At 49.5% G+C, this 27,736-nt stretch overlaps 2 protein-coding genes across 2 annotated transcripts; both read right to left on the bottom strand.

Annotated features, from left to right (window-relative positions):
- Positions 1 to 882: 882 nt before the first annotated feature.
- CLEC4F (C-type lectin domain family 4 member F) lies at positions 883 to 12,349 on the bottom strand. Its single transcript, XM_008514829.2, has 6 exons — positions 12,074 to 12,349; positions 11,048 to 11,164; positions 7,520 to 8,626; positions 2,921 to 3,072; positions 1,922 to 2,040; positions 883 to 1,295 (listed from the first exon to the last, which is right to left on the bottom strand). The coding sequence occupies exons 1-6, from the start codon at positions 12,132 to 12,134 to the stop codon at positions 1,145 to 1,147; spliced, it is 1,707 nt and encodes a 568-aa protein (XP_008513051.2). The 5' UTR covers positions 12,135 to 12,349; the 3' UTR covers positions 883 to 1,144.
- Positions 12,350 to 19,368: 7,019 nt separating this feature from the next.
- CD207 (CD207 molecule) lies at positions 19,369 to 24,860 on the bottom strand. The gene is made up of 6 exons (XM_008514828.2): positions 24,722 to 24,860; positions 24,508 to 24,624; positions 22,728 to 23,102; positions 21,982 to 22,133; positions 20,829 to 20,947; positions 19,369 to 20,327 (listed from the first exon to the last, which is right to left on the bottom strand). The coding sequence occupies exons 1-3, from the start codon at positions 24,795 to 24,797 to the stop codon at positions 22,879 to 22,881; spliced, it is 417 nt and encodes a 138-aa protein (XP_008513050.2). The 5' UTR covers positions 24,798 to 24,860; the 3' UTR covers positions 19,369 to 20,327; positions 20,829 to 20,947; positions 21,982 to 22,133; positions 22,728 to 22,878.
- Between the last annotated feature and the right edge of the window lie 2,876 nt (positions 24,861 to 27,736).

The following is a 27,736-nucleotide window of genomic DNA, read 5'->3' as shown; positions in this document are numbered from 1 at the left end:
TGCATAAGGAAGCAGACTTGAGGAGCCCACGGATTTCTTCCTGGTGGCTCTTTCCAGACCACAGGAGGGAGAAGGGTCCCACACAAGGCATGACGGTCTCACTAAGCTAGAGAGAGAAAGAAGGGCATTTGTGGAGACGGAGTGTGATAGAATTTGAGGAGGAGTATGTAGGAGAGGGAGTTATGCAGAGAAAGAGCTCCAGAGATCTGCATAGGGCTCCCTGTGCATGCGTGCAATGGACGCTACAAGGTGGGGCAAAGAATTGCTCTAGAAATTCTCATTCTAAATTGAGCTGGCAGAAAGCTGAGTACTTTGAAGGGTGACTGGGGCCACAAGAAGAGGCCGAAGCCAGAGAGGTGGCTCTGAGAATTAACAGTCTGACGATAAGGTGAGGCCAGCCACAGCGAAAAATAAGTTCTGGGGAGTGGTTTAAAGGCTTGGAAAAATCCAGCTTTGGCCCCATCTGCAACAAAGGAAATGCGTGGAACACCTGGGATGGCTATGACGTCCTGGGAGTCTGTACCTCCTATGTACGATGTCCCTGTAGTTTGTGTTAAACCTCTGCTGTTTGGTTTTTTTCCTGAGAATGATTCACTCTGAGCTAACATCTGCTGCCAGAGACGGCCGCTGAGAGACGAGGGGTGTAGGTCTGTGCCCAGCAACCGAACCTGGGTCACCAAAGCTGAGCGCACCGAACTTAACCACTAGGCCACTGGAGCTGGCCCAAACCTCGGCTGTTTTTCAGTGAACTAACTAAACATTCCTAGCTGTAAAGTCTTTAAGCAAAGACATGTTTATTTCAGGACAGAAAAGACAGTAAAGGAAGGAGGACTAATCCAGGGGGAAGCGAGTGTGCTGGCTGTCACAGACACAAGTACAAGCTTTCGTTCATCCAACGAGTATTTATTGAGGACCTGCTGTCTGACAGGCCTGTGCTGGTTGCCGATGGGGATAGAGAGGCACAGCAAGGCTCTTGCCTTGAAGAGCCATTAATCCTACTGGGTCACGTGAGGTAAACGTGTTTGAAGGGTTAAGTAAAAGGACAGAGCAGGAAACACAAAAGGCCAATGATGGGCTCAGAAGGCATCATGGTAGAGAGGGTCCAGAGCTGGCAGTGGTGGTGACCTCTCAGCTCTGGCCTGCCTCAGGCCACACCCTGGGCGATGGTCTTCTCACAGATCCAGGGATAGAGGGCATCACAGATCATGTCATTCCACTTCTGCTGAGTGTGGACACAGTCTTCAACTTGCCCGTTACTGTGCCGCCAGTTGTCTGGCTGATTCGTATCCCAAAACCTGGAAACAAAAGGGCTTTATTCTGAAGATGAAGGAGGTGTCCCTCCTGCCTACTGTGGCTTAAGGAGCTGAAGCGACAGGGGCCCCTAATCCCCTGGTGGCCCCAGGATGGGGACAGAGCTGGGGCCAGGGCTGCCCTGAGGGTGGGTCTGCCGAGGTTACTGAGGATCGAGGGACAGGAAGGGTGCTGGGGCTGCAATCCTCCATACCAGAATTCTCGTCCAGATACCTTCTGATGGGGACAGGGCCCCTCGGGACCAGGCCTACATAGGGTATAGGATAGGCAAGAAAAACCCAAAAAACAGGAAGACCCACTCACAGGCTGCCTGCCAGCCCCAGGACCTGTCCTGTTCTGACGCCTCCCTGTGGAGGGGTCCAGGCAAGGATCACAACTTCGTCCATGTGTACACACACATCACACGCATTGTACATATCATACACACATCACACCACACACACATCATATACACACATCACACATACACTCACACACGTGCACTATACATACGTCACACACACGTCATACACATACAACACTAACTCTTAGTGGACAGGGATACACACACAGGACAGAGACATATACGAGTCTCTAGCCAGGCCTGCCTGAGAGAGCGCCTGGGACTCACTCTTTGCTCCGGGCATCATTGAATCGTGTCCCATCCACCCAGCGCCAGGAGCCCTCTGTGCCCCTGTCAGTGAGGCCAATCCAGTAGTAAGAATCACTTGTGGTCTGTGTCAGAAATTTCTGTGGACAAAAGGCAGCATTGTGTGACCCTGTGTGAGGAGCTGGTTCTCCCGGCCGTGTGGAAGAGGAGTCCAGGTCGTCTCCTCTACAGGACCTGGGCCCCTCCCTGTGCCTTCCATGGTGTGTCCAGGATCTAGGGCAGCAGCCAGGTCCCCTCAAGGGAAGTCCAGCTTCTCTCCTGTTGACTCGATGATAAGTGTGGCTTTACTGGGACAAAGACAGACCTGGTCACAGTTTACTAAGATGTATTTTACAAAATACCATGTTCTTTGACAGACATACAAGAACAGCCTCAGGAGAACCACAAGGGATGGGCAGGTCTGTAAGCTGAACTGGACCAAACCTATTGTGGTCCTTTGTCAATAACTAATAAATTCTGAGAAGGACCTTTGGCAGATGGGCTACCAAGGGACTATATTGCCGTTGGCGGTCCCCAAACCCCTATGAGTGTGTCTGTCCTTCCCAAGAAGCCTGGATCTCCTGCTCATGGTCCCTCCACAACCATTGGATGAGCTGACATTAGAATCAAGATTGACAACTAGACAGGAAGCTGAGGGGAAAATATGGGGATAGGGAGGAAAGTATGCTCCCAACACTTTAAGGGTGTCACCTGGTGCCACCTCCCTTTGCCCTTGCTCACTGCTGACATCTGTGGGCCTCTGGGTGTCTCCCTCATTCACTGAGGACCTTGGGATTCGCTGTCAGTGCTTCTACCCCCAGTGGAAGATGCTCATTGGAACTCAATAAATATTTGCTCCCTAACTGACAGAGGAGACATGAAGGTCTCTGCCACGCCCTCTCTGAGAGGGAGAAGATCAAAGGACCAAAGTCCCTTATCCCACAACAACCCCATCAGCACCACCCAGTCCTCAGCTCTGACCTGCTCCTCCTTCGATGTCACTGAGGCCAGGTGGGCTCCCTGGGACACACAGAAATTCTCAGCCTCCTGCCAAGACTTCTTGACGTCAGAAAAGTAATACAAGCTCCCACTGTAGATCTTCCAGCCTTGCAGAATCTTCTGGAGAAGTTGATCTGGAGCAAAGGTAGGGGAGGAAAGAGAACCAGGGGCTGGCTGTGGATGTCTGAGAACTGGCTTTCCTGACTTCTCCAGGGACTGACCACTGAGGGTCACAAGCCCGTGCAATGCTTGGCGCCCAGTGCTCCAGGGGCAAGGCCTGAGAGGTTGCACCCTCAGCCCACTACCTAATATGCCAGGAAGCAGCAGCTCAGGATACCCGGCTCCATCACTCCAGGGATCCTTGGACAGTTTTGCTGCCCAGACAACACTCTTTCCAGACTCCTGCTCTGGCTCCCCTACTCTCTTTCCCAACTCATTGCTGTCACCTGCCAGTCCTCTGTGCCTCAATTCCTGCCATTTCCCTGGGAGATTTTACAGCCATCCCATAGCATCACTCGTTTCCTTGACTTCATCTCCATCCACTTCAGCTGCCCACACCCAGGGCCATATCTGGGACCTGGTCAACCTGACCTCACAATTTCTAACTCTAATAGCTCATCCTGTGCACACAAGCCCTGATTCCCTCAGCTCTTTCATCCCCTCCACCATGATTCTCTGCTCTGTAACATCATCTATACCACAGCTGTTTGAAATGGTGCCAAAACAGACTCACTGAAGACGTGATTTATGCCCTCAAGGAACTTACAGTCTAGCAAATGAGACAGATGTAAAAAAAAGGTGTTGAAGATGCATTGATTGAAAACCATCTGCATGTTAAATGAGGCATGAAAGAGGGTATGGTTTATTTCACCTGGGCTGGAGCTGGGGCTCAAGAGGGACATCCTAGGTAAGATGTCATTTGAGCCGAGTCTTAAAAGACTAAGGAACAGTTTGCCTGGTGGTCAGTGCCAAAGAGAGCATTCTAGGCAGGGGAAACCGTAGATGCAAAAGCATGAAGGCGTGAAACAGTGTGGTCCCGCCCGATCTGTTAAAGTACTTGGTATGGTCGGCACATAGAGGTGGGAGAGGAACCTGGACAGTGTCGCCAGCACCAAATGGTACATCCCCTGTGAAGGTGTTTGGGGTTTTTTTTTCCCCCGTGAGGAATGGGAAGCGCTGAAGCGTTTAAGAAGGAAGGTAATATGCTCCGATTTGCACTGTAAAAATGTTAACCCAGTGACAGTGTGGAGACTGAACAAGAAGAAGGCAATCCTAATTGGGACGGAGACACCAATTAGAACACAATTTCTAATCTCTCAGTAATGGATGGTGAGTGTATAAACCAGGGGTTTTCAAAGTGTGGTCCCAGAGCTGCATCAGAATCAGCATCACCTGAGAACTTGGTAGAAATGCAAATTCTCCGACCCCACCCCAGACCAGCTGAATCCGAAATCGCTTTTTTAACAATCTGTGATTTAACAAACACTCCAGTTGATTCTGATGCGCTCCAAGGTCTGAGAACCAGTAGTCTAAACTGAGAATTGGCAAACCACAGCCTGCCAGCAGCCTCTTTGTAAATAAAGTTTTATTGGAAGACAAGCACGTCCTTTAGTTTACATACGGTCTTTGGCTGCCTTATGGCTACAATAGCAGAGATGTTGCAACAAAGACTCTTCAGCCAGAAGCCCAAAATATCTACTATTTGGCCCTTTAAGAAAAAGTTTAATGGTTCTCAGCCTTGACTGCCCATCAGAATCACCTAGGGAGCTTTTTAAAAAATTCTGATGCCCAAGCTGCATCAAAAAAGAAAAAAAAAAAGAAAAAGTCAGAGTTGTGGAGGTGGGTCCCAGGTATCAGTATTTTTAAAGCTTCTTGGCTGATTCCGACGCACCTCGAAGGTGGAGAAACACTGGTCTGGACTAAAGCAGGAGCAAGACAGAGCAGGGAGTCGGGAGAGCAGCAGGGGGGCAGAGGAGACGCATTAAGATGGGAAGAGTTCCCGGCTTCCGACAACAGGTGGGGTGCAGAGCAGAGCAGCAGAGTGGGTCCTCAGTCCTGCCTGCCAAGCCCCTTATTTGTCAGCCCCATCTCTTTCAGCAGCTGCTCCAGCCCCGCCCCACCTCCCTGCATCCTCTGTCATCCATAACCTCCTACTCTACCTAGAGACACTCCTAAATATCAGCTTCCTCAGTTTGGTGATCTCACATCTCATAATCTGATGAACATCTGCTTCCACACCTCCTCCCTTCCCAGCCCCAGAGGTTCAAGTACTGTCCCAACCCTTCAAGGCCAATCAGTGGGCTTCGCATTTGCTTCTCTCCTCTCTCTCTGTCTCCCCCCACCCTGGGCTTTCTGCCCCCACCGTCTCTCTTTCTCCTTCAACCTCCTCCCTCTCTGGTTCATTGTTCTCACTCTCAGATCAAGCCTATCCTAATCTAGAAAAACCCTCTCAAGGAAGTTCGCCAGAATGTTAGCAGTGGGTTCATATGGAAATATGGAAACATTCATGGAAATACAAGTGATTATTTTCTTATCTTTCTCTTTTTCAAGATTTCCACATTGTCTATAAGGAATATGTAGGTTTTGTAATGGAAATATCAATGATACACATTTTTTAATCGTCCTTTTACCTTGCCATCCCCCTCTCCTCAGCCTCATCTCTCCTTCTCTTCTCAGCCAAGGTCGCTGAATGACTTGAGCACCTGATCTCTCATTCATATCCCTCTGACTGTGATCTGGCCTCCAGGCCGCATACAGCTCTCCACTGAAACTTCATTCCACTAACTTTCCAGTTGCCCAGAGTGAGTGGGTGCTTAGTTTATCTTACCTGGCCTCTCGTAAGCATTTGCCAGAACTAGCCACTCCCTTGAAATTGTCTTCTTCCTTGGTTTCCCCAGCTCCTGGTTCCAGACATATCTCCTAGTCCTCCTCCTGCCTCTCAGACTGCCTCCTCCAGTCTCCTGCATAAACACCTCTTTCCCTTCTTGCCACTCGATGGTTGACTTCCTGTTTCCACCCTCAACCTTCTTCTTGCAAAGCACTTTATCTCATGCAAGCCACCGCACTCCCATTGCCACAACCAGAACCAACACACCCAGGGCTCCCACATCTATGCCTGCAGCCAGGGCCTCTCCCCTGCACTCCAGAGGCCTGCAGATGACGTCCACTTGAATACCCCCAAAGCACCTCAGACTCAGCATGTCCCAATGTCGCTGCTCTTCTTCTTTGCTCCCTGTCTCAGTTGGATGACCCGCCTAGTCAGTGCCCTTGAAGCCCTTCAACAGATCCTCATTTCCTAAAGGATGAAACCCAAGCTTAGAGACCTTCCACATCTAGATTGCGTCTCTCCAGTTCTGCCTACCTTTCTAGCCTAGAGTTTTTCAAACGGCAATCATCAACCCATTAGCGGGTTGTGTTGAGGGTTTTTTCTTTTAAAAAAAATAGATTGTAAAATATCAGAGTGCATTCATGCAGGGATAAGTTTTACTTTTTGAAACTTTGTGTGTGTGACACACACAATTATCCTGGGTCACAATGTAAAATGAATTTCATGCTGTGGTTATATTCCGAACAGTTTGAAAACTATCGCCCTGGCCCCTGCCTGCTGTCCTCTCAGCTTGCACCTCATCAGCTGCCCTCTCGGCCGCAGTCTGTCGGACAGAACTGCCTGAAGTTTCCTGAACCTCATGGTTTCACGTCTCCAAGCATGTGAACCTGCTCCTCTCTTAGCCTATTTGCTTGGCAAACACCTGCTGGTCCTTCAGCACTCAGTTCAGGGGCCATCTTCTCAACAGAGCATCTTTTGATCCTTTCTCCCCCAAGAGATTTCTTTCCTCCTCAGGAGATCCTTTTCTGCACCAGAGGACATTGGCCCCCGGAAGATCCTTTCTCTTCCTCATTTTTGCTCCTCCCCACCCGCAGTTCCTAGACCTGCTCTTAATATACAACCTCTCAACAGCTCTCCCATGTCTTCCACGCATGGCTGCTCTTCTAGCCTCTAAGCCTCAAGGGTGGGCATCGCATCTTATTCATCTTTATGCCCCTGACACATAACAGGGCCTCAAAAAAATTTTGTCAGATGAATGCATGAATGCTGGGTACTTCGTTCAATGCTATATATGTGTTAACTCATTTGATCCTCACTGTGAAGCAAATATTATCGTCCCCACGCTGTAGGTGAGAAAACTGGAGCTCAGAGAAGGTGAGTAACTCGATCAAAAGCACACCACTTGTGAGAGCAGGAAGTCAGATTAAGGCTGTCTGGCCCCATGAGCACACACTGTCCTTGTTACACACCTTCACAATACATAGTTTGTTTCCCAAGTGTTTGCTTTGTCACTCTGGCCAGATGACAAGCAACTTGAGAGCAAGGACTATGCTGCCTAAAGCTGCCTCCACTACTGCCTAGGCACATGGAGCCCATTTGACTGGATTCGGCCCCTCTCCAGCACCCACGCTCCTTCCCAGGGGGATGCATGTTGAAGTAAAAAAAGAGGCTAAAGGGACAGGAGACTCTACCCGCCAAGAGACTGCACCCTCCCCAGCCCATCCCCTCCCCCCGCCCCCGGCCCTCCCACTTACGTTGTGGCTCCAGCGAAGCAAAGGCTGCTTTGAGGGTGTTCAGGTGACTCTGCACCTCCTGGATTTTGTTAGTCAGCGTTCTGGCACCTGGTAAATTGTCTTTTAGCCTCTGGATCTCAGCATTGGCTTTCTGCAGACTGTTCTCTAACGTCTGGGTCTTCGAATATAAGGCCACAGCATTCTTCATTCCTTGTTTTAGGGTCTGTATCTCTCTGCTGGCATTTTTCAAGCCACCATTTAACACCTGAATCTGGGAATTTAAGGCATTGGCCTTCTCCAGCTCTGTTTTGAATACTTGGATCTGAGCATCTGTCTGCTCCAGGCAACGATTTGCCTCTCGGGTCTGGACAGTGACAGTCTCCAAACCTCCTTTTAACAAGTGAATCTCATCACCAGCCTTCTCCAGATGACCTCTTAATAACTGGATCTCAGCACTGGTGTTGTCTAAACTGCCTTGTATAAAGGTCTGCGTCTGAGAGTTTAAAGTGTTTGTGTTTTGCAGACTTCCCTTTAGCTGCTGGATATCAGCATTGGCTCCTTCCAAACTACTTCTTAAAACCTGATTCTGGGCCCTTAAATCATTGACACTCTCCAGACTGCCTCTCAAAATAAGGATCTGAGCATTAGCATTCTTTAAGCTACTATTTGCCAAGCGGGCCTGGGTGTTTGCCATTTCCAGCCCTGCCTTCAACACCTGAATTTCAGTGTTGGCGTTTTCTAAGTCTCTGTTTAACATGTAGAGATCAGCAGTGGTGCTTTCCAAACTGCTTTTCAAGAAACTCTGGGTCTGGGAGTTTAAAGCATTTGCCTTTTCCATAGCTCCTTTTAGCTTCTGGATCTCAGCATTGGCCCCCTCCAAGGAACTCCTGAACATCTGGGTCTGCAAACTCAAGGAACTGGCCTCCTTTAGAACATCTTTTACCATCTGGATGTCAGCATTTGCATTTTCCAGATGACCGCCGAGCATCTGGATCTGAGAACTGACATTGTCCACTCTGCACATCAGCATCTGGACCTCCACACTGCAAGTGCTGGAATTCTCCACGTGGCCTTTAAACATCTGGAAAGTCTCTTGCAACTCTGCCACCCTGCCATAGTGGTGGGGATCTGGAGGGAGGAAATAGAGAAGGCAGCCAAAGAGGCCCGTTACATAGGGAAGCATTCATGATATGGGCCAACCAGAGTGTTCTTGAAACTTACAAAGGAAATGTCTACAGCACAGCCCTGAGTGCTCTTCAAGCAGCCTGCTGCTCGCTGCAACCACCCAGACCCTGGGGATGGGCCACCTGAGAACGCGGCCCAAAAACAAAATAAATAAAGGCCTACTTAGCCATTCCACATGAGCTGAGCGGCAGAAGGATTGGAATACTTACCTACTAAAGACTAGCTACCACCACAAGTCATGGTGGTAAGGCTTGGATTATCTTGCCATCGTAACTGAACTTGAAAGGACCCGATTATATCGTTTAGAGCTGTTGAAGTTTAATTTCACCATTAAATGAGTCATTATGAAAAGGAAAATCGGGATGAATAAAGCCCACATTTAGTCCTGTGCTGTATTTGTACAACACCGAGCATGAAGCCTCTTGATTCACCATGGTTACTTCCCAAAAACCGTGTAGACCACAAACAGAAACTTTCTGAAAACAAATTCCATAGGGAAAAAAAAACAGAAACAAAACAAAACAGGTGGAGATGGAGGAAACATCCTGTTCAATCCACAGGCCTATCGTGGAGGCCCTCCAGGCGATGCTGGACCCTGAAGCTGAAATGGTCTTTTAAAGGGCTGGCACCCCCAATCTTACACGGGACATACATACAATGTTACAAGGGTCCCTACAGAACAGTTTGAGGATATGGAAGACCTGAGTGAAAGGGGGTCATTCAAGGAAACTCTGTAGACCTTTAATCTGCATTATTAAAACCTTACCTGGAGCGGCCTCTGGTCCTGTTAGCACCCTTTGCCCCCGTCATGAGTTAGGACCTAATCTCAGACATTCATGGTCTCAAGCTCCTGATTCCAGCCTTTCCTCAGGAATAGGGAAAAGAACCCAAATAGACAGAGACCCTTTCTGGAGGATTCCTACCCTATGCCTCCTGCTCTGCATTGGTAGGTTTGTCAGGCCTCAGCCACTATGCTGAGGTAAGGCCAGGTGGAGCCCAGTGGCCTTTGAAGGTGTGGGAAGTCCACTCAAATATTCCACCTTTTAAAGATAGACAGATCAATGGAATACAATAAAGAATCCGGAAATAGACCCACACATATGTGGACAATTGATTTTCAGCAAAGATACAAAGGCAATTCATGGAGAAAGGATAATCCTTTTAACAAATGATGCTACAACCATTGGATATCCATATGCAAAATAAAAAATGAATTTCAATCCATACCTTTCACCATTATACAAAAATTAACTCAAAATGAACCATCGACCTAAATGTAAAACCAAAAACTATAAAATTTCCAGAAGGAAGCAGGAGAACATCTTTGTGGTCTTGGCATAGGCAAATGTTTCTCAGATATGAGACCAAAAGTATGATCCATAAAATTAAAAAAAAATTGATAAATTAGACTTTATCAAAATTTGCATCTTGTTAAAGAATGAAGAGGCAAGCCACAGACTGAGAGAAAATATTTGCAAATCACAAGACTGATAAAGGACAAAAAAGAGTATATACTGTAAGATCCCTTTTGTAGCAAACTCTAGAAAAAGCCAAGTAATCAGTAATGACAGCAGGTAGAACAGTGGTTGCCTAGGGATGACGGGAGGAGGGGAGAGGGAGGGAGGGCAGCGGTAAGATTTGGCGGGGGGAGGAGGAACATCATTCATTATCTTGATTGTGATGATGGTTTCACAGGAACACACATAGGTCAAAACTTACCAGATTCTGTGCTTTAAATATGTGTACTTTATGATGTGTCAATTATACCTCAATAAAACTGTCTTTTTAAAAAAAGAAAAAAGATTACGCCTTTCTGTGAGGAGAGTGGAACCCATTCAGGGGCCTAGAGGTGCCTGGGGAAAAGCTCATGCTAAGGTCTGGGCATCCGAATGCCCCAGCTTCCTGCCACCGCCATCCCCCAGTGTGACTACTCACTGTCAGCTTCCACAGGGAATTGCCCCATGGTGCTGTCTCCTGGAACTGTAGCTTGAAACTCTTGGAAGGAGGCATATGCCTCTGGTGCAGGTCTTGGGTTCTGTAGCACTGAGATGCCCAGTTCCTGGGTCAACACAATCCCTCAGCACTGAGCCTGAGGGAACAGGCTCCCCCACACCCAGTCACAGTTCCAGAAGGAGGCAGGTGGCACCAAGGGCCCCTCAGAGTTTCCCTTGCGGGCCTCAGCTCTTGAGAGGCTCCTACTTGGACAGTGGCCTCGGTCAGGTCACAGGAAAGCTGTGGTTTGGGCCTGGGCCCAGAGGTGAACTGACCCTTCTGGGAGCAGAGGGTGTGCATCTAGTCCCTTTGGGGCCTTTGTGCAAGAAGAAGGAGAGAGAGGCTGGGGGTTCGGGTCACCTAGGAACTTACCCACAACAAGGAGAACCACGAGAGAGAAGACAATGGTCACAGCTATACATGCCAGGGTGGCCTGAATAAGTCTTGTCATCCTGGGCCTTGTGGGAGCCACTTCCATGGAGTCCACCCCTGCAAGGGAGAAGCCAGTGTCCAGGAGAAGACTGTGCTGTGGGGGCCGGACCGGATCAGCCGCTCAGGCTCAGTCTCCTGGCCTGTCTCATGCGGATGAGAACACCTGCCATGCTTATCATTGGGAAGGGGAATGAAGCAATTTGAAACAGTCACCAGAGCTCATCAGGGATGTGGTAGCAACACAAAGGCTAAGATCACAGCCCAGAACCGGAAGGAGGTGCCCAGAGCACAGAACCTGGCACAGAGCAGGAGGGCAACAAAAGGGTGGTTTGACTGAAAGAAGAAAGGAAGGAGCGAGGAAGGGAGGGAGGGAAGGAAGGAGAGAGCAGAAACCCTGACCTCAGAGTCCCAGGGCCAGTCTTGCTCATGAATCCTGACCAAAGCATGCCTCACAGCCCTTTCAGACTGCTGCTGCCAGCACAAACTGATATGGGTCAGTCCTGGAGGTCGCCTCTGCTGGGGTCAGAAAGCCCCCATGCGCGTCCTAAGAAGGGCTGGTCCTGGGAGTGCGGGGGCTGTGGCTAGGGATAAAGACTGTACAGGAAAATCCACTCAAAGGTGGAGAAACCCCCGCCTGGAGCCCTGGAGGCCTCATGGGGCCAGCCCAGCGTGTGGAGATGGGATTCAAAACCAGTTCCCTCTGGGTTCAAAGTTCACCCTCTTTCTCTTGCCAGGTGGTCATCCCCAAGGAAAGGGGTCTGAAGAGATTTCAGGTGGGGACCGGCTGTGTGCCCCAGGCTCCTCGTCCTTGCCTGACCCACCTTCTGCCCCTGCTTGTTTGTTCTACAGGCTGAGACAGTGATGAGCTCTGGCCTGCTGAGGAGGGGCTAGGAAAAATGGCAGAGGGCTGAGAGACAAGCAGGCCAGTCCCTGAATAAGGATGGGCTGAGGCCCCAGTTTCCTCACCTCCAGGCTGCAGGGAGACACTCTGGTTGTCTGTGTGGAAGTAGACCTTGTCACCATTCATCTCTTCTTCCTTCAACCTCAAATGCTGTTCCCTGCCACCTAAAGAGTCGTGCTGTGGGCCAGCAGTGGTGGCAAGCAAAGTTTAGATACCCCAGACTTATATGCTCCCCAGTAGGTCCTGACCACCCTGGAAGCTCAGCCTCCATCCGCTGCTGACTCTGCAGAAGCACCCCAGCAGGGCCCCTCCCCTCGGGGCTCCCAGGCGCCAGTCTGTCCTGGCCCATCTTCTCCTTCTTCCCATCAGCACCTGCCCCTCACCCTCCCTCCACCATCCATTGGCCTTTTACCTCTTGTGTGTTGAAAGTGGACGTGAGAGGAAGGATACTGGAGGAATGTGAAGGCATCCACTTCTGGAGCAGTCAACAGCTCTGCCTGAAACCCGAGGAGCCCCTTCCCCTCCGTGTGGGAGAGGAGCTGCTAACGGTACATCCCCAGAGGCCCGGGAGAGGCCCAGAGTGGCAGCAGAAAAGAAAGGGCCTGCCTTGGTTTCTATTTCCCCACACACAGGAATGGCTCAGGCCAGGCCCACTCAGGAGCTGATTTCTCCTAGGGCCTGAGAAGTTGAGGGAGCCTCAAAAGCAGAACTGTGTGGATCCCTTGCCCAGCTAGAAGGGCAGAGGCTGGGCAGGAGAAAGGTATAGTCCTCCAGGCATCGTGGGGATACCGAACCTGCAGTGAGTTCGCTCACCCGTTGCATAGCAAGCCAATCTCTGACACTGGGTGTGGTGGAAGAAAGTAGGAATTTTATTTTCACACAGCACTGAGCAAGGAGAGAGGGCAGCTAACGCTGAAATCCCAAACTCCCCAAAAAGCTAAAAGGAAGGGTTTTTGTTTGGGGTTTTATGTAGGGGAGAGGGAGCATATGGCCTTGCTGGTCGGAGCTTTCCCACCAGCCTGTCTTTGGCCTTCAGACTACTTGCAGAGAGGAGGGAACCCATGACCTTGCTGGTCAGCAGCTTCCCCACCAGCCTGTATCTCTTTGCAGGGAGGAGATAATCCAGGTGCTTGTCCTTGATGGTGTCTGTCTCCATGGAGGATAGTGGATTCTGGAGCCAGGAAGCCAGAGAGTAAGCAGGGAATGAGTGTTTTGGTTTTAACCCCATATATGCTGGGTTTAACGTGGGGAAACTGAAATCAGGGTCGATATCAGTGGCCTCAGAGGCGTGATCAGCAGCACCTCTCCTCTCATCCCACTTCCCTGTCCCCACGCCCCTCCCCACCCCAGGCTCCCAGCTCTTACTTCTCCACAGGAACAGCATCTGCCAACAGGAAAGAAACACCAGGAGGTTGCTGCATCCTTGCCAAGAGAGTTCCATGTTCTGTGGCTAGAAAAAAATCAAATGGACATTTTATACATTAATACCAGAGCCACTCGTCAGCTGGGACCTCTCACACAGTGGTTCTTCCCGCCCCTACTGAAGGATACAGTGCCATGCTGCTAGAGATGCAGACCCCTCACTTCAGACACCCCAGAAGTTTTTCAGTCATCCATATCAACCCCTAACAACACAAGGTGGTAAGCTGTCTGCCAGGAAGTGGCTAGATCCAACAGCTTTGATGGAAAGGAGAGACCCACGGCCTGTAAGCAGGGGCCCAGAGCAGCTGAGAGCCGGCAGTCCCCCTTCTTCAAGCATCACCCCTGGGATTTATCTTGAGAACCACCCTTCTCTCACGCTCAGTCCGACTGGGAAGGGCGAGGCTGAACCCATACTCAATTCCCAGCCCCAAGAATGAGCTGTGGCTCAATCAACATACCCCATCTCCCTGACCTCCATTATTGCTTCAGAGAGAAGAGCGTGTGACCCAATGCTGGTTTTTTGTTGGAGCTTTTGGAAAAGGGAGTTCTTTCCTCTGAAGTAGTAGAGCCATGAGGTTGTGGGCTTGGAGCTACCCAGACCGCCACTGCGGGGAGTCTGCCTGGCACTAACGCCAAACCAGAGACAGGGCTGGAGAGAGGCAGATTCATGACATGAGCTCCTGCACCCAGCAGCACAAGGTGTCCCAACTTCACATCCCACAGCAAACCCAACAACAGCAACAACAATCCCTCACATCACAGGTCTCAGTGCAGCCCACCATCCCACCTGGCTTTCACTCATTTAGTTTTCTCACTGCTCTCCCCGTCTCTCGTCTTGCCCCCTCTCAAGGGCTGTCACCATATAGCAGGCATAATGGTCTTTCCAAAAAACAATTAGGTGTATACACATACATGAACTAACCTTCTTAGCCAAAAAGAACCAATGACACCCCAATAGCAGTGACGACACACAGCACCCAGATCTTGGTTTCTAGTACCATTCTCCAAAAAAAAGAATCCAGGGCTCTTTGGAGAAATGGCTGATTCTAGGATGGAGGCAGGAAATAAACAAAATGAGCTTGGAGTATCTTGTATCATCAGAAAGTAAGGAGATGCTTGAAAGAAATAATGCAGGTATCTCACAATGACACAAGAGTCAACCGAAAGAGCTCCCAGTGGCCAAAGCTGGAAAAATTTGAGCAAGAAAATACGTAAAATAGTATTGGATTATAACCCAAAATATAAAATCCACAAATCCATATTCATATAAATAAATGTTTAAATAAATAAATAGATAAATCTCCCATGCACAAAAACTCCAAATAATTTATGTAGATACTTCATTCTCAAGGAAGTAGAGCTTAACTCCCTACTCCTTAAGTGTGGGCTGCACACAGTGACTGCTGTGGTCTGAATGTTTGTGCCCCTCAAAATTCCTATGTTGAAATCCTAACCCCTAATGTGATGGTATTAGGAGGTGGGGCCTTTGGGAAGGGATTAGGTCATGAGGGTGGCGTCCTCTGAATGAGATTAGTGCCCTTGAAAGAGGCCCCAGAAAACTTGCTTGCCTCTTCTGCCATGTGAGGACACAACTAGAGGTCTGTGACCTGGAAGAGAGCCCTCACTCCACCATGCTGGCACCCTGATCTTGGACTTCCAGCCTCCAGACTGTGAGAAATAAATTTCTGTTGTTTATAGCTACTCAAGCCGTCGCATTTTGTTATAGTGGCCCAAACGGACTAAGATGGACTTCCTCCCAAAGAGTACAATATGGAAAGGTAGAGGTAGAGTCACTTTACAGTGAACAAAATGGACAAACATTACCTCAGTCTGGACATCAAGGTCAACATCAACAGGGATGAGTCATGTTGACTGTATGTACCCATGATGAGCATGGATTTTACCTCTGAAGTTTTCCTCCAAAAATGCATTACCCCAGTCTGATGAAAAACATTAGACAAGCCCATTTTAAAGGCTACTCTACAAAATACCTGACCAGTACTCCTCAAAACTGTCAAGGTCATCAAAAACAAGGAAAGTCTGAGAAACTGTCACGGCCAAGAGGAGCCTAAGGAAACGTGATGACTAAAAGTAATGTGGAATCCTAAATGGAACCCCAGAACAGAGAAAGGACACAAGGGAAAAGCTAAGGAAATGTGAATAAAGAATAGACTTTAGACTTAGTTATCATGTGTTGATATTGGTCCATTTATTGTGACAGATGTACCACATTAATGTAAGATGTCAATAAGACAGGAAATGGGTAGGAGTATACAGGAGCTCTTGTTACTACCTTCACAATTTTTTTTGTAAAGCTAAAACTATTCTAAAATAAAAATTTGTTTTTAAAAAAAGATGTTGTTATTTTACAGCATCTCAGAAGACCAGAAAGTCTGGCTTTGGAGTCTACACTGACAGGAAGAATGCTCTGACAACAGTGAGATACCTCTAGAACCAGCAACACTAAACCCTGTCTAAGCCCCAAACCAGGACCAAATCAAAGGTTTCTCCTGGGTGCATCTGATCAGTGGGGTCTGGATCACACACTTGCACCTTTCTGCAAGGAAGACCGCACAAACTGCTTCTGCTGCTGACTGGAGAAGTGGGGGAGGGAGGCAGAAACCGTAAGTTATCTACAGCAAGAGGCTACTCAGTGTGAAAGAAGGACCACAAAAGCATGACAAATGTTGAGAAAAACAGAGAAAGAAAGAAATTGAGAAGAGAGGAAGAAACAGAACGAAGGAAGATGGATGATAGATAGATGAAGATGATAGATGACAGATAGACAGGTAGATCGATCGATCGATAGATGATAGATAGAAGATAGATGGATGATGATGATACATAGATGATAGATAGATGATAGAAGATAGATAGATAGATAGATAGATAGATAGATGAAGCATGAAAACACAGAAGTAAAATATTACAGTAAGTACCTGTTCACAAGAGCTGGGATCAGTCAATCCATAAGAATGAGTCCAATATTTTTTGTCCCTCTTCTTTTATATTCAAATACAAAAGTACAGATTTTTCAATAGTACTTTATTGCAACATTGAGAGACAGCATGTCAAGAATTGTTAGCCTGCTGAATCAGAAAAAATTACTGTAATAAAATAAATACACAAGTTAGGTGAGACTAAGTTCTTACTGGTCTTTGGCTCCCAACTTTCCATCTGACAATGGAAAAACTCCTGGAATTTTATTAGAAATATTACAGTGTCCATGACCTGAGGAGCCAAGTACTGCTGATGCCCTCCCCTCACTTGAGATAGGGACTGAAGCACTGTCAAGGCCGGGACTTCTTGGGTGAGGCCCCGTTGTCAGCAGAAGGCAGGTACCCATATAGTGACCTCACTGGAGAGGTGAGCCCTGCATGAGGGGGTAAGTGAGCCAGGGTCACAAGACAAGGCAAAGCAACAGCCGTCCCAGCTTCATGAAGGCAGGAGGCCATGGCAATGCTCTGCTGGCTAGTTACAGGATGGGTCACAGACTCCAGATAAAAACACATCCTCACTGACTCGGGCTCTGTCACTTTGGAATAACAGCAACAGGTAGGGGCAGGAGGCAAGTCTTGCCATGGGATCCACACGCACAGAACCCAGGAGGATCAGGAGGGCCTGACTGGATCTTGAGTGGCACCAGGAACCTCAGCAGCCAGAGCCCTTGGGCATTCACTCTGCTGCCCTCCTCTCCGCATCTCAGCTACTCTTCCCTCTGCGCCACTCTTCCTTCTCTGCCAGATACACTCCTCACGTGCTTTCCTTCTCTGCCTCCTGGCTTCTGCTTATTCCTGGTTTCTGCAGATGCCCCATGATGGCCCCTCCAGCCTTTCTCTAACTCAGGGCCTTCCAGCACGACTTCCCTCTGTTAACCGCATCATCCCCTGGGTATTTTCAGGTTCACATTCTTTCCCCAGAGAAGTGGTCAGATTGTCCCGCCCATCCCTTCACACCAGAACCAACCAGAGATCTCTGACCAGCCTTGTTCTGATCACCTTCTATTCACCCCACTGGTGAGAGTCTTCATCAACTCAGGCTGCTATAACAAAAATACCATAGACTAAGAGGCTTATACAAGAGAAATTTCTTTTTCACTGCTCTGGAGGCTAGGAAGTCCAAGACCAGGGTGCCAGTAGATTCGGTTCCTTGTAAGGACTCTCTTCCTGGTTTGCAGACGACCATCTTCTCATTGTACCCTCACCTGGAGAACAGCAGAGAGAAAGAAGCAAGTTCTTGTGTCTCTTCTTAAGGGCACGAATCCCATCATGAGGGCTCCACTCTCATGACCTAATTATCTCCTAAAGTCACCACCTCCTACACAATCCCATTGGGGATTAGGGTTTCAACATATGAATTTTGAGGGGACACATTCAATTCATAGCAGTAAGGAAGGAATTCCCCACCCCAAATAGTACAATATGGCTGAACACTTGACATCTGACACTACACAGATGAGACTGACACTAACTTATTAGTCACATACACTCACAGTGCAAAGAAGAGGACACTGCACATCATTTGGGCCACACGGGGGTTACACCTGGGAGCAGAGTGAACCAGCAAGGGCTGTGGGAGGCAGGCTTTGTAGTAACAAGAGGACAAGGTGTTCCGGGTTTCAGCAGGAGGATGTGACAGGCTTGTTTGAATAGTTTCCTGGGTTGGTGGAACCCACTAGGTTGAAAACTAGGTTGAGTGCAGGTGGTCCAGTTAATAGGGGAACTTTCCAGGTGGGGCAGCATATCTGGTGAGAGCAAGGGAACTCACATGAGGCTTTTGGGGCCCTGCAAGGCTCATCACAGCAGCACATGAACTTTTAGGCCTTGCAATATGAGCCTGTGAATCAGCTGCCTTAGTAACGAGTGCTCACCACAGGGAGGAAGGTGGAGTGCGGAGCAGGGTCCCATGCTACTCAACATGGCAGCCCAGACATTGTGACTAATACGTCAAGTATGAGAGCAAAATGGAGAGCAGCGCGATGTCTAGAAACACAAAGGGGCAGTTCCCTAGAGGCAGCTCTGGAGCCCATCACTTGTATTTAATTTCTACATCAGCTTGTGCTATGCCCAGATAGCTGACACGGGGAAGAAGTAAAATCCTCCCGTAATTGCTCATTTGAATCTGTGAAGAGCAGGAACAACAAAACATTCCTTAGGGGCGATGTAGAAGAATTCTTTTATACCTGCAGCAGCCCAGTTCTGGCTGCCCATCTTCTCTTCCCTGACACACTCACCCCCTCAGACCTCCACAGTCTCTGGAACTGGCCTGCAAATGCATCCTGCGTGGATGCAATCACTGACTACCCATCCCTCATCCATCACATTTTAAAATCCCCATTTGTCCTTCAAGCTTTCTCCTAATGCTGTAAGCCCCGACCCCTTTGCACCCAGAGCACCATGCTGCTGGCCACAGACATTGAAGGAAAATATCCTCTCCCCAGGACCCTAAGGAGGGCCCTAACGAAGACCCCAAGGAGGGGAAGGCCGCCCTGCTGAGCCCACCCCTGTGCTCATCGCGTTCCTTCCTGCTTCCCCTTCTGTCTGCTGTGGTCTGGGTTCCTGCCTCGGCTGCCGGAGGTGGGATTTGGACCCAATGCTTCTGAACAGGGTCTCTGTGAAGAGTGGGAAACCTGAGGCGTTGCCCCTCTGGAGTAAAGCCAGAGGCTAGAAGATGGTCCACTGAACATCCGAGAGGAAAGACCACCAAGAAAGTCGTGACACTGCAGAGCTCGCTCTACTTGATTTCAGTAAAAACCAGGGGTAAGGACTGCGCGCTGTCTGCGGCATTTCCAGGGCTGGAACTTCCCCACTCCTTGTTGTTTTTGACCCCTCAACCGTTTCCTGAGACTGTCCCAGAACTGCATGGCTAGCAAAGCAGATGGCCTTTCCCACACAATCACCCCTACACCCAGGAATAAAAAGGTACACTGAGGCAGGCCTTCACCAGGGCAGAGCTTTATTCTAATGAGGCTTGAACTCTGTAGGTACTGAGGGCCACTTCGCCTGCACAGGGCATGGGAATAGAGGAAATACGGAAGAAAGAAGAGGTGCGGGGAGGTGAGGCAGAGGGCTGGGCAGAGGATGAAGACAGAGCTGGGCCGGGAGTTTACTGAGTGAGGGACGTTGGGGGAGAAGAAGCGTGGTTGCTGGTCCAGCTCTAAAAGAGACATGTTTCTTGTCGGCCCCTGATCTGAACCAACTGAGCCCATTCCAGGGAAGAAAAGGCTCAGACCTCAAGCAACGTGACAAAGAGGGTGATGCGACATGGCATGCACAGGGTCACCAAGAGCAGAGCTCTTCCCGCTGAGCACACGGCAGCCTAAGCGGACAGCGGGGAATTCTGGGGCATCAGCTGGAAAAGCCCTGAGTCTCGGTATCAGGAAAATTGCCTGGGTGGTCTGCAGTAACTTCCACGTGATGAAACTGAGGCTTCTCTGAAAGGAAGCGACCCCCAGGGTGTTGCCCCAGATTATGGGTCTTGATCTACCTTACTGAGGCAGTTTGAACTTCTAAATCCTCTCTACCCTCCCGTCCCATTTTAACCAAGATCTCCTTTCCATTCCAGCTATCTCTATGGGGTTGGAGAATTCCCAGCCAAGGCAGACAGACTCCAGGATGCCTTTGGGACAATTTCGAAGCAAGAAAAATTAAGGTGCAAAGTGACCCTGGAGTATGGAGGAAACAGCAGCATTTCCTTGAGTTTGACTAGCTTTGGAGCTCAAAACATGAGCTTGGGGGCCAGTCCTGTCACGCTTCTGATGGGGTGTAGGGCCGTTTACAGATGAAAAGGAGTGTTATGTCACAGGAGGCATCATTCCACGACTGAAGCGAGAACAGCTTTATATTGGCACAGTGTTCATTGCTTCCATAATTGTTGGGCTCACCTGGAATCCAGAATCTACCATGAGAAAAAAACAAGAAAAATGCATTTACAAAGTTGGAGAGCAGTGAAGAAATGAGTCACTTCAATCTCAACTTTGGTCCTAGGTGATAGCATCACGAGTTTTTGCACCCAAGCCTGAGAGGCAGGGGATGGATTGGTGACCTGTCAACCTGTGAGTCTACAATCACCCCCCAAGTTAGGGGAGAACCAGCCCACCACTCTCCCGGTCCTACGCAAACCACAGTGCAAAGACCCAGACCGAGCACAGGGTCCCTGCTGAAGCAGGGTGGAGGGCCATGCTGCCAAACCTTAGAGGGCACGGGGAGGCCATGGATTCATCCCTGGTCCCACAGCCAATTAGTGGCAGAAGTGAACTAGATCTCGGTTCAATGCTCCTGCCACCCTAGGACAGGGGAGAATCACAAACTCTGTAGTTGGGGGAAATGTCACCTAACCCTTCACGCCCTGGCCCTGGCCTGGGAAGCCAGGCTGGGAAGGAGGGCTCTGGGGTCTTACCTGGCACTCTGGACCTTGTCGAATGGAGTGTCATCCACCCAGTGCCAGTCCCCCTCACTCCCTGCTTTGGTCAGGCCAATCCAGTGGAGAAGGCCACCTGCTGCCTTGTAGAGAAACTCCTGTGGGGAAGACGAATGAGCAGAGACGCTGCCATGACTCACAGTGGGTGCATGTGTCTCTCTGGGTGCTCTTGCCCTGTCCTCAGTGACAGTCCTTGAACCCAAGACACACCATGCACGCTGACCTCTCTCAAACCTCTTCCTGTCCCTGCCCAGAGCCCAGAGTCCATCATCCAAATTCTGATTTGTCTTTGCCCTGCAGCTGACAGACTCAGGACTCAGGCCTTTCTGCCCCTCAGGAAGCAGATGCTCAGGCACAGGAAACACTCAGCTAAACCCCAGAGCAGGGACCCCAGGAGAACAGCCCCCCTAATAATAGCTATATTTAGTGAGCACTTAATATACGCAAGGCACTATGCATTTAGATGCACAGGTATGCATTTACTTATTTATTCTCGGAGGGAGGTACCATTATCGTGAACATTTTGTCAATTAATAAGCTGAGGCCTAAGGAAGTTGCATAATCTACCCTGGGCTCTGGGGCCAGTTGGAGGCAGGGCTGGGACTCTAAACTGACCCCAGGGTCCATGCTCCTTCCTGTGCTGCTAGCCCACCTCCTGTATGGAAGGGGTTTATTCCGTATTCTGCCTCACCACGTGGGAGGCTTCTTGGGTTATATAGTGTCATTAACGCATTTCAAAAATATTTCTGGTTTTGCGGCACTTGAAAGATTGTACCTCCCTGCCCTCTTGGAAGCTAGGAGTATCGCGTAATTTGCTTTGGCCAATGAAATGTGAGCAGAAGTTACATCTGTTGTTTCCAGGCAGAAGCTTCAAGAGCCAATGCAAATTTGTCATGTTCCCTTTCCTGCCTCAGCAATCGTGGAAACAACTGTTGAGATAAAGTCTCCTTTGACCTGGATCTTCAAGTAACCACCATGAGCAGAAGGTGTAGTATAAATGAGAAATAATCTTTCATCATTAGGTCACTGCTATTTGGGGATTTTTGTCACCACAGTATAATCTTGCCCCTCCTGCCTGGTACAGCTACTCATACAGCCCCTTCTTAGAGCCCATGGGGGCAACAGCACTCACCTGTTCACTCTCTGAGGTCACTGAGGTCAGATGTGAATTCCTGGATATACAAAACTGCTGGGCACTGTACCAGGTCTTTGGGACACGAGAAAAGTAATAGAAGTTCCCCTTGAAGTACTTCCAGCCTTGAGAAACCACCTGGAGGATGTCATCTGGGGAACAAGTGTGAAAGGTGACCACCGGTGTCCTGTCTCCTCTGGGTGCTGGCTGGGAAGGAGTACTTGAGTGGGATCCCAGAGGAACAGTGAATGGGGCTGGGCTCTGGGGTCCTTGGGTCCTTGGGTAGGGGCTAGGGGACACTCTCTCAGGTTCTGAAAGTCTGACTGAGATTAGTAGAGACCCTGGGCTCAGAGAGGGGAGAGTGAGAGAAGATGGATCAAGAATCTGTCTCTCTCACGAAGGAGAAACAATTCTCCATTGGCCATCACAAGTCGCTGAGCCTATGGTCTCTAGGCAAGGAACGTAATAGAAAATGGCTAGGTTTGGGCCAGAACAGAGGCCTCCCTAATGCTTGTATATTGTGTGCCTTGGTATGGGAGCCCTAGCTGGTCCCTGGTCGCCTCTCTCCAGAACAGTCCCTAAATCCTCCCCAGTGCCAGTGCTGAGCCCTCTCTTCTTAACTTTCCAGGCATTTCTGCCCTCCTCCTCTCTCCACACCCCAGACCAGTGGCCTCAGGCCTGAAGTTGGCAAGGTCCCATGGGCTGCTAGTCAGCTTGCAAAGTGACTTCTTTTCTGAGTCACTTACTTTGCTGTTTGAGCAACTTGCTGACATTCTCCAAGCTGCTCTGGAGTGCCCGGACCTTTGCATTTAAAGTGCTGGCTTTGTCCAAGTCTCTTTTTAACTCTGGGATTTGGGCGTTTAAATTATCGACTTCCTCCCAACTTTTTGTTAACGTCTAGATCCGAGCATTGGCTTCCTTCACATCAGTTTCCAACCTCCGCATCTGAGAACGCACACGATCCAGGCTGGCATTCACCATCTGGACCTGAACGCCAGTCGCCGCCACGCCACCTCTATTCCTCTTAATTTCAGAACTTAGGGTGCTGATGTTGTCCACACGACCTTTCAGCAACTGGGCATTGCTCTTTACATCTGATATTGTGCCCATAAACCAGGAATCTGGATTTGAGAAAGTGAAGAGGTCAGCTAAGGGGATCCCCAGGGGCAGGAGGAGGGTGTTGTCAGGGTGATCAAAGGAAGGGAAGGGAAGGGAGGGACAAGCTCAAGCTTCTCAAGGACCCAACCCAAAGAGCTGTCACCTACCTTCCATTCACTCATAATGCATTCACTCAACAAACCTGCGGTAGGCACCTACCATGTGCCAGGAACTCTGGTGGCTGCAGATAATGCAGAGATTGATAAAACACAGGCCCTCTGTTAGAGCAGAAGTGGGGATTAGTACCCAGTCCTAAGTTTTCTTTGAGTGTTCAGGGCATATTTGGCAAAAAGATGCCCTCAACCACCCCCTCGTCCCTGCCCCACATCCCTCTGGGCCCCGTCACTTGATTCCCAGCCCTCTCTTTTCAGAGACCCCTGCAGCGGCCATCAGCCAGGGCAGCAGTTTCCCTCCCACATCTGTCCACAGGCCCCCGTGACCATGCGAGGGGCCAGCCATACAGTCTTCTATTCTGGAAGTGACTTCTCCAGAGAGTGCAGACAGGAAGATTTATGAAACCACTTTTCCCCTTCCCTCATCCCACCCACTGTCACACTCTGCTCAAGTGACAGGCTCGGGTGCCATAGAGGAGACCAAAAGTAAACCAGAAAGTCTCAAATCAGAGGAGACTCTGCTCAGAGGCTCTAAGTCTGACACCAAAAATATCCCAAGGCCTAAAAGGGAGAAGATAGACGTTCCCTCCCTCTGCTTTCTGGAGACGTAGTGGGAGCAAGAAGGCTCTGCCAGCAGCAGAGGCCATGAGGCTTGCCAAAGCCAGAAGAGGAAGAAAGATAAGTCACACACCAGTGAAGAAGTAGGAAGCCTCCCTTGAAGGAGCTCCACAAGAACAGGAGGATGAAGAGAGTGCAAAGGGGTCCTGGCGAGCAGATGAACCACGGCCATGGGTTGGCTCGTTGGCCACATTCTCCATCTAGCCATTTGGGGCTGAGGGTATAGTGGGGACCCCATTGCTTGTGGGGACAGGAAACCTTTTGCTGACTGTTGGGGGCTGCCCAAAAGACTCTGAATCGAAGGGACACAGAGCTTAGAGATGGAGGAGAAAATGACATGGGATGAAGAAATAGGTGAACATTTCTTGGGGACAAAAGAGCATATCTTTGTGCACAAGCAGGTAAGTGCTGGTCTCACTCAGGAAAATCTCCCCAGAATTGGGAAGAAGAGAGCAGGAGCGCATCTTGTGGGGACAGGGAGCTTGGGACTGCACGTGAAAGGAGGAGAAAAGAGACAAATGAAAAGCCACAGGTGGGAGACACCACTGGAGAGCAGGAAAGAGAGGGTCCGGATGTCGAGGGAGCTGACTGGCTGTGGAGAAGGACCAGGCCCAGACAGCTAAGCCTGAGGACTTACAGAGAATGGCCTGCAGTGTGACGGAGGCGACCAGGACCAGCAGCAGGAAGATTACTGCAGCACGGACTGTGAGAAGTTTCCTCAGAACCAGAGACGGACCCATCTTGGGAGGAGGCTCTGTTGAAAGAAGAAGAGAATGTTTGTTGAAGGACCGGCAAACAGCGGGTTTGGGCACAGAGCACGGAGCCCGTTCTGAGCAGTGACTGGTGCTTGCCTCGGGGCCAGAGGGAGATGTTCTGTTTATCTACAGTGAAGTGCGCATCAGGGACCTCGCTCTCTGCAGCCTTCATCCCGCACGCTCACTCTTGCAGCACAGGTGCTTCCAGCTGGCTCTCTCTCCAAGGACCTTTTATCTAGAGGAAAAAGGAAGTGAGTCCCACAGGAAGCCATCATGTCATCCCAAAGTTCCCCATTCCTGACTTACACACCTTGCCTAGCCTAGGCCACAGCTCAGTCTTCCCCTTAAAGATCTAAACTTTCAGGAAGAAGCCATTTGTCCTCTTCTCTGGGGGGGTCTGTTACACAGACACTTTAACCATCTTGTCCCAAGGCTATCCTATTTCTCTTATAAGATTCCCCTCATCTATCATCCATCCACCCGTCCATTCATCCCACAAACACATATTGAGTGTCTTCTAGGTACCAGGCACTGGACCAGGACTGGGCCACAAAGCTGAATAGCTCAGTCTTTGCACTCAAGCAGCTTATGGTCCGGTAAGAAAGACACGCCTGAGGTAATAAATTACACTACAAGGTGATGAGCATAACAATAGAAGAATAAACACACTTCAAAGGAAGTACAGAGAAAGGAGTAATGGGGGAAATTTCCAAAAGTAGAAAGATTAGCATATTCAAAACTATGGAGTCAAAAGATGGCATGGAGTGTCTGGCAAACTGGAAGCAGTTTGGCAATGTTGGCATGTACAATATATGACAGCAGCCGGCAGGGCATGGGCTAAAGAGGCACCTCGGGTCAAATCATGGAAATCCTCTTGGGTCATGTTAAGAAGCTTGAACTCTGGCTTATGGATGTCTTCAGGCAGGAGAGAGATAAGGACAGGGACATTGCAGAATGATTGCTCTGATCATGGTGAGCAGCATAGATTAGGGCGTGGGGAGCCTGGAGGCAGGGAGACCATAAAGAGACCACTGCAATAGAATATCCTCCTTTCTGTTGTCAAGGCATCTTAGATGATACAGTATCCCTTTATAAAATGGGCTTGGCGATTCAAAATATAAGTGTAAGATGTGGATTCTCCTCCCCGCTTCCTGCACACGTCACCTTCCCAAAGTGGGTAGGCTCAACTAAGAACTGTTCTTTCATATATGGGAGATGTGCAAGGCAGAGAGGAACTATATGGGGGCTCAATGAAGGACTAAGTTTTCTCCTGGGCAGCTTCTCATGCTTTGAAGAAGTCTGAGGATCTGAGAAACCTGGTATATAACAGATTCTAAACAAATATTTCTTGGAAGGTAGGAAAGAGAGGAAAGGAGAGAGGGAGAGAAGGAGAAAAGGAAAGAAGTCAGTCCAGATAATTAGATGAATGGATGGATGGATGGATGGATGGATGGATGGATGGAGGATCGATGGATGGATAGATGGAAGATAAATGAATGGAAGAGTTGATGGCTCATCATTACTCAACTCTGAAACCTATAGTCTATGGACTGAGATCTGTCTTCCAGAAGCTACTGCTTCTTTCCAGCAGTTCTCATTCATTTCCGTAGCACAGGCATGAGAGAAGTGTGATTTACACCTTACCCAAGAATGCACAAGAACTCTGGCCACAGGACCACAAAGCTGGCCCAGACTTGCTGAGTCTGAGCCAGTGGATCTGGATGACAGAGTAGTGTCAGGGACAAGGGTTGGAAGCTAAGAGAGCAGGGCCAGGGAACTAGCCACCTACACTGCTGCCTTTGATGAGTGATGTGCTCAGCCCATTGTACCTATAGGCCCCTTGCTGCTTCTCTCCAGGCTGACTAGGCCTCAGACTGGAGCTCCTTCTCTGACTGGAAGAGGAAAGGCAAAGAGGGCTCCACCCCACACTTCCCAAGTGCTAGGAAAGAGGCTGGCTCACAATGATGGTGACCCATTCATCCTATCTCATCTCCTTTCTACCCACATTCTGTCTATAGCTTCCAGGGCTGCTATCTGTTCTAATCTTTGACATTAGCTAACACCGCAAATTGAAGGCCTCACTAACTCACTGCCTGTCTCTGAATGTTTACAACTACACCCACTCTCTTCAGGCTGCTCATCTAGTTGCAGAGCCTGGGTTCCACAAGGGCTCAGAAGAGCTTAGAATGTTCTGCCTCTGGGCTCTCCTGCTTGGTACCCAGTCTAACCCCAGAGTCACCTCCACTCTTCTGCTCCTGGCTCCTGGCCTTACATCCACACACTTGCTATAGTCCAGGGCCCAGAGGGGTGGATAAGAATCTGAGTTACTCAAGACTCTGGTAAAAGGCACCCTTGGGGGTCCTGGTCTCCCCCTAAGGCATTTGAGGGAGAGAAGCTGACACACAGCACAACTTGAGGGTGTCTGGCCCCTTCCCTCTGTGTCAAAAAGTTGACTTTTCCCAAACCTCTGCTGGTTTATAGAATGAGTTATTGAGGCAATGCCCATAAGCCCTGTCAGCTGTCCCAGGAAAGGATACAGAAGCCTCATCAAGGTTGGGGAGCATTTACTCCAAGTGATGAAAGTGGAGACCTCAGGTAGATATTCTGCTCATCACTGGGCAAAAGACTGATCCAGACCCAACATGAGGAAACCGAGAAAGAAGCAACCAGAATCCTGGGCCATGGGCCCCCTGGGGTTTCAGAGACAGTGGGTATGAAGTCCCAGCCATAAGGAGTTTCATTTCCCACTTGGTGAGGAAGGAGTGAGTCACAGCTGTTTTCCTGTGGCCATACTCATCTGCAGGTATTTACTGAGTCCATCTGCAGCCTGTCCCTCCGGGCGCTCTATGTGGCCCCTGGCCTGACAGCTTGGGAGGAGAAAAGACAGCAGGAGGTGGGTGCCTCAGCCATGATTTCCAGCCAGGAAAATGGGTGATTCTCCCAGACACTCAGGCTGTCCCAGCTCTTCCAAACAGAGGAGGAACTTTGAGCCAGACCTAGAGTGACCAAAACTCACTGCTGTGTTGAAAGAAAGGGAAGTTCGGGCCCATTTTTCTGTTTCCCCATTTGTCACGCTCCTGGGGTTCTGGGACCTTTTCTGGATAAGGGTGG

This window comes from Equus przewalskii, chromosome 14 (assembly GCF_037783145.1).
Source record: "Equus przewalskii isolate Varuska chromosome 14, EquPr2, whole genome shotgun sequence".
Lineage (NCBI taxonomy): Eukaryota > Metazoa > Chordata > Mammalia > Perissodactyla > Equidae > Equus > Equus przewalskii.
Note: the sequence above shows the minus strand (reverse complement) of the source record. Positions and strands in the feature narration are given on the sequence as shown.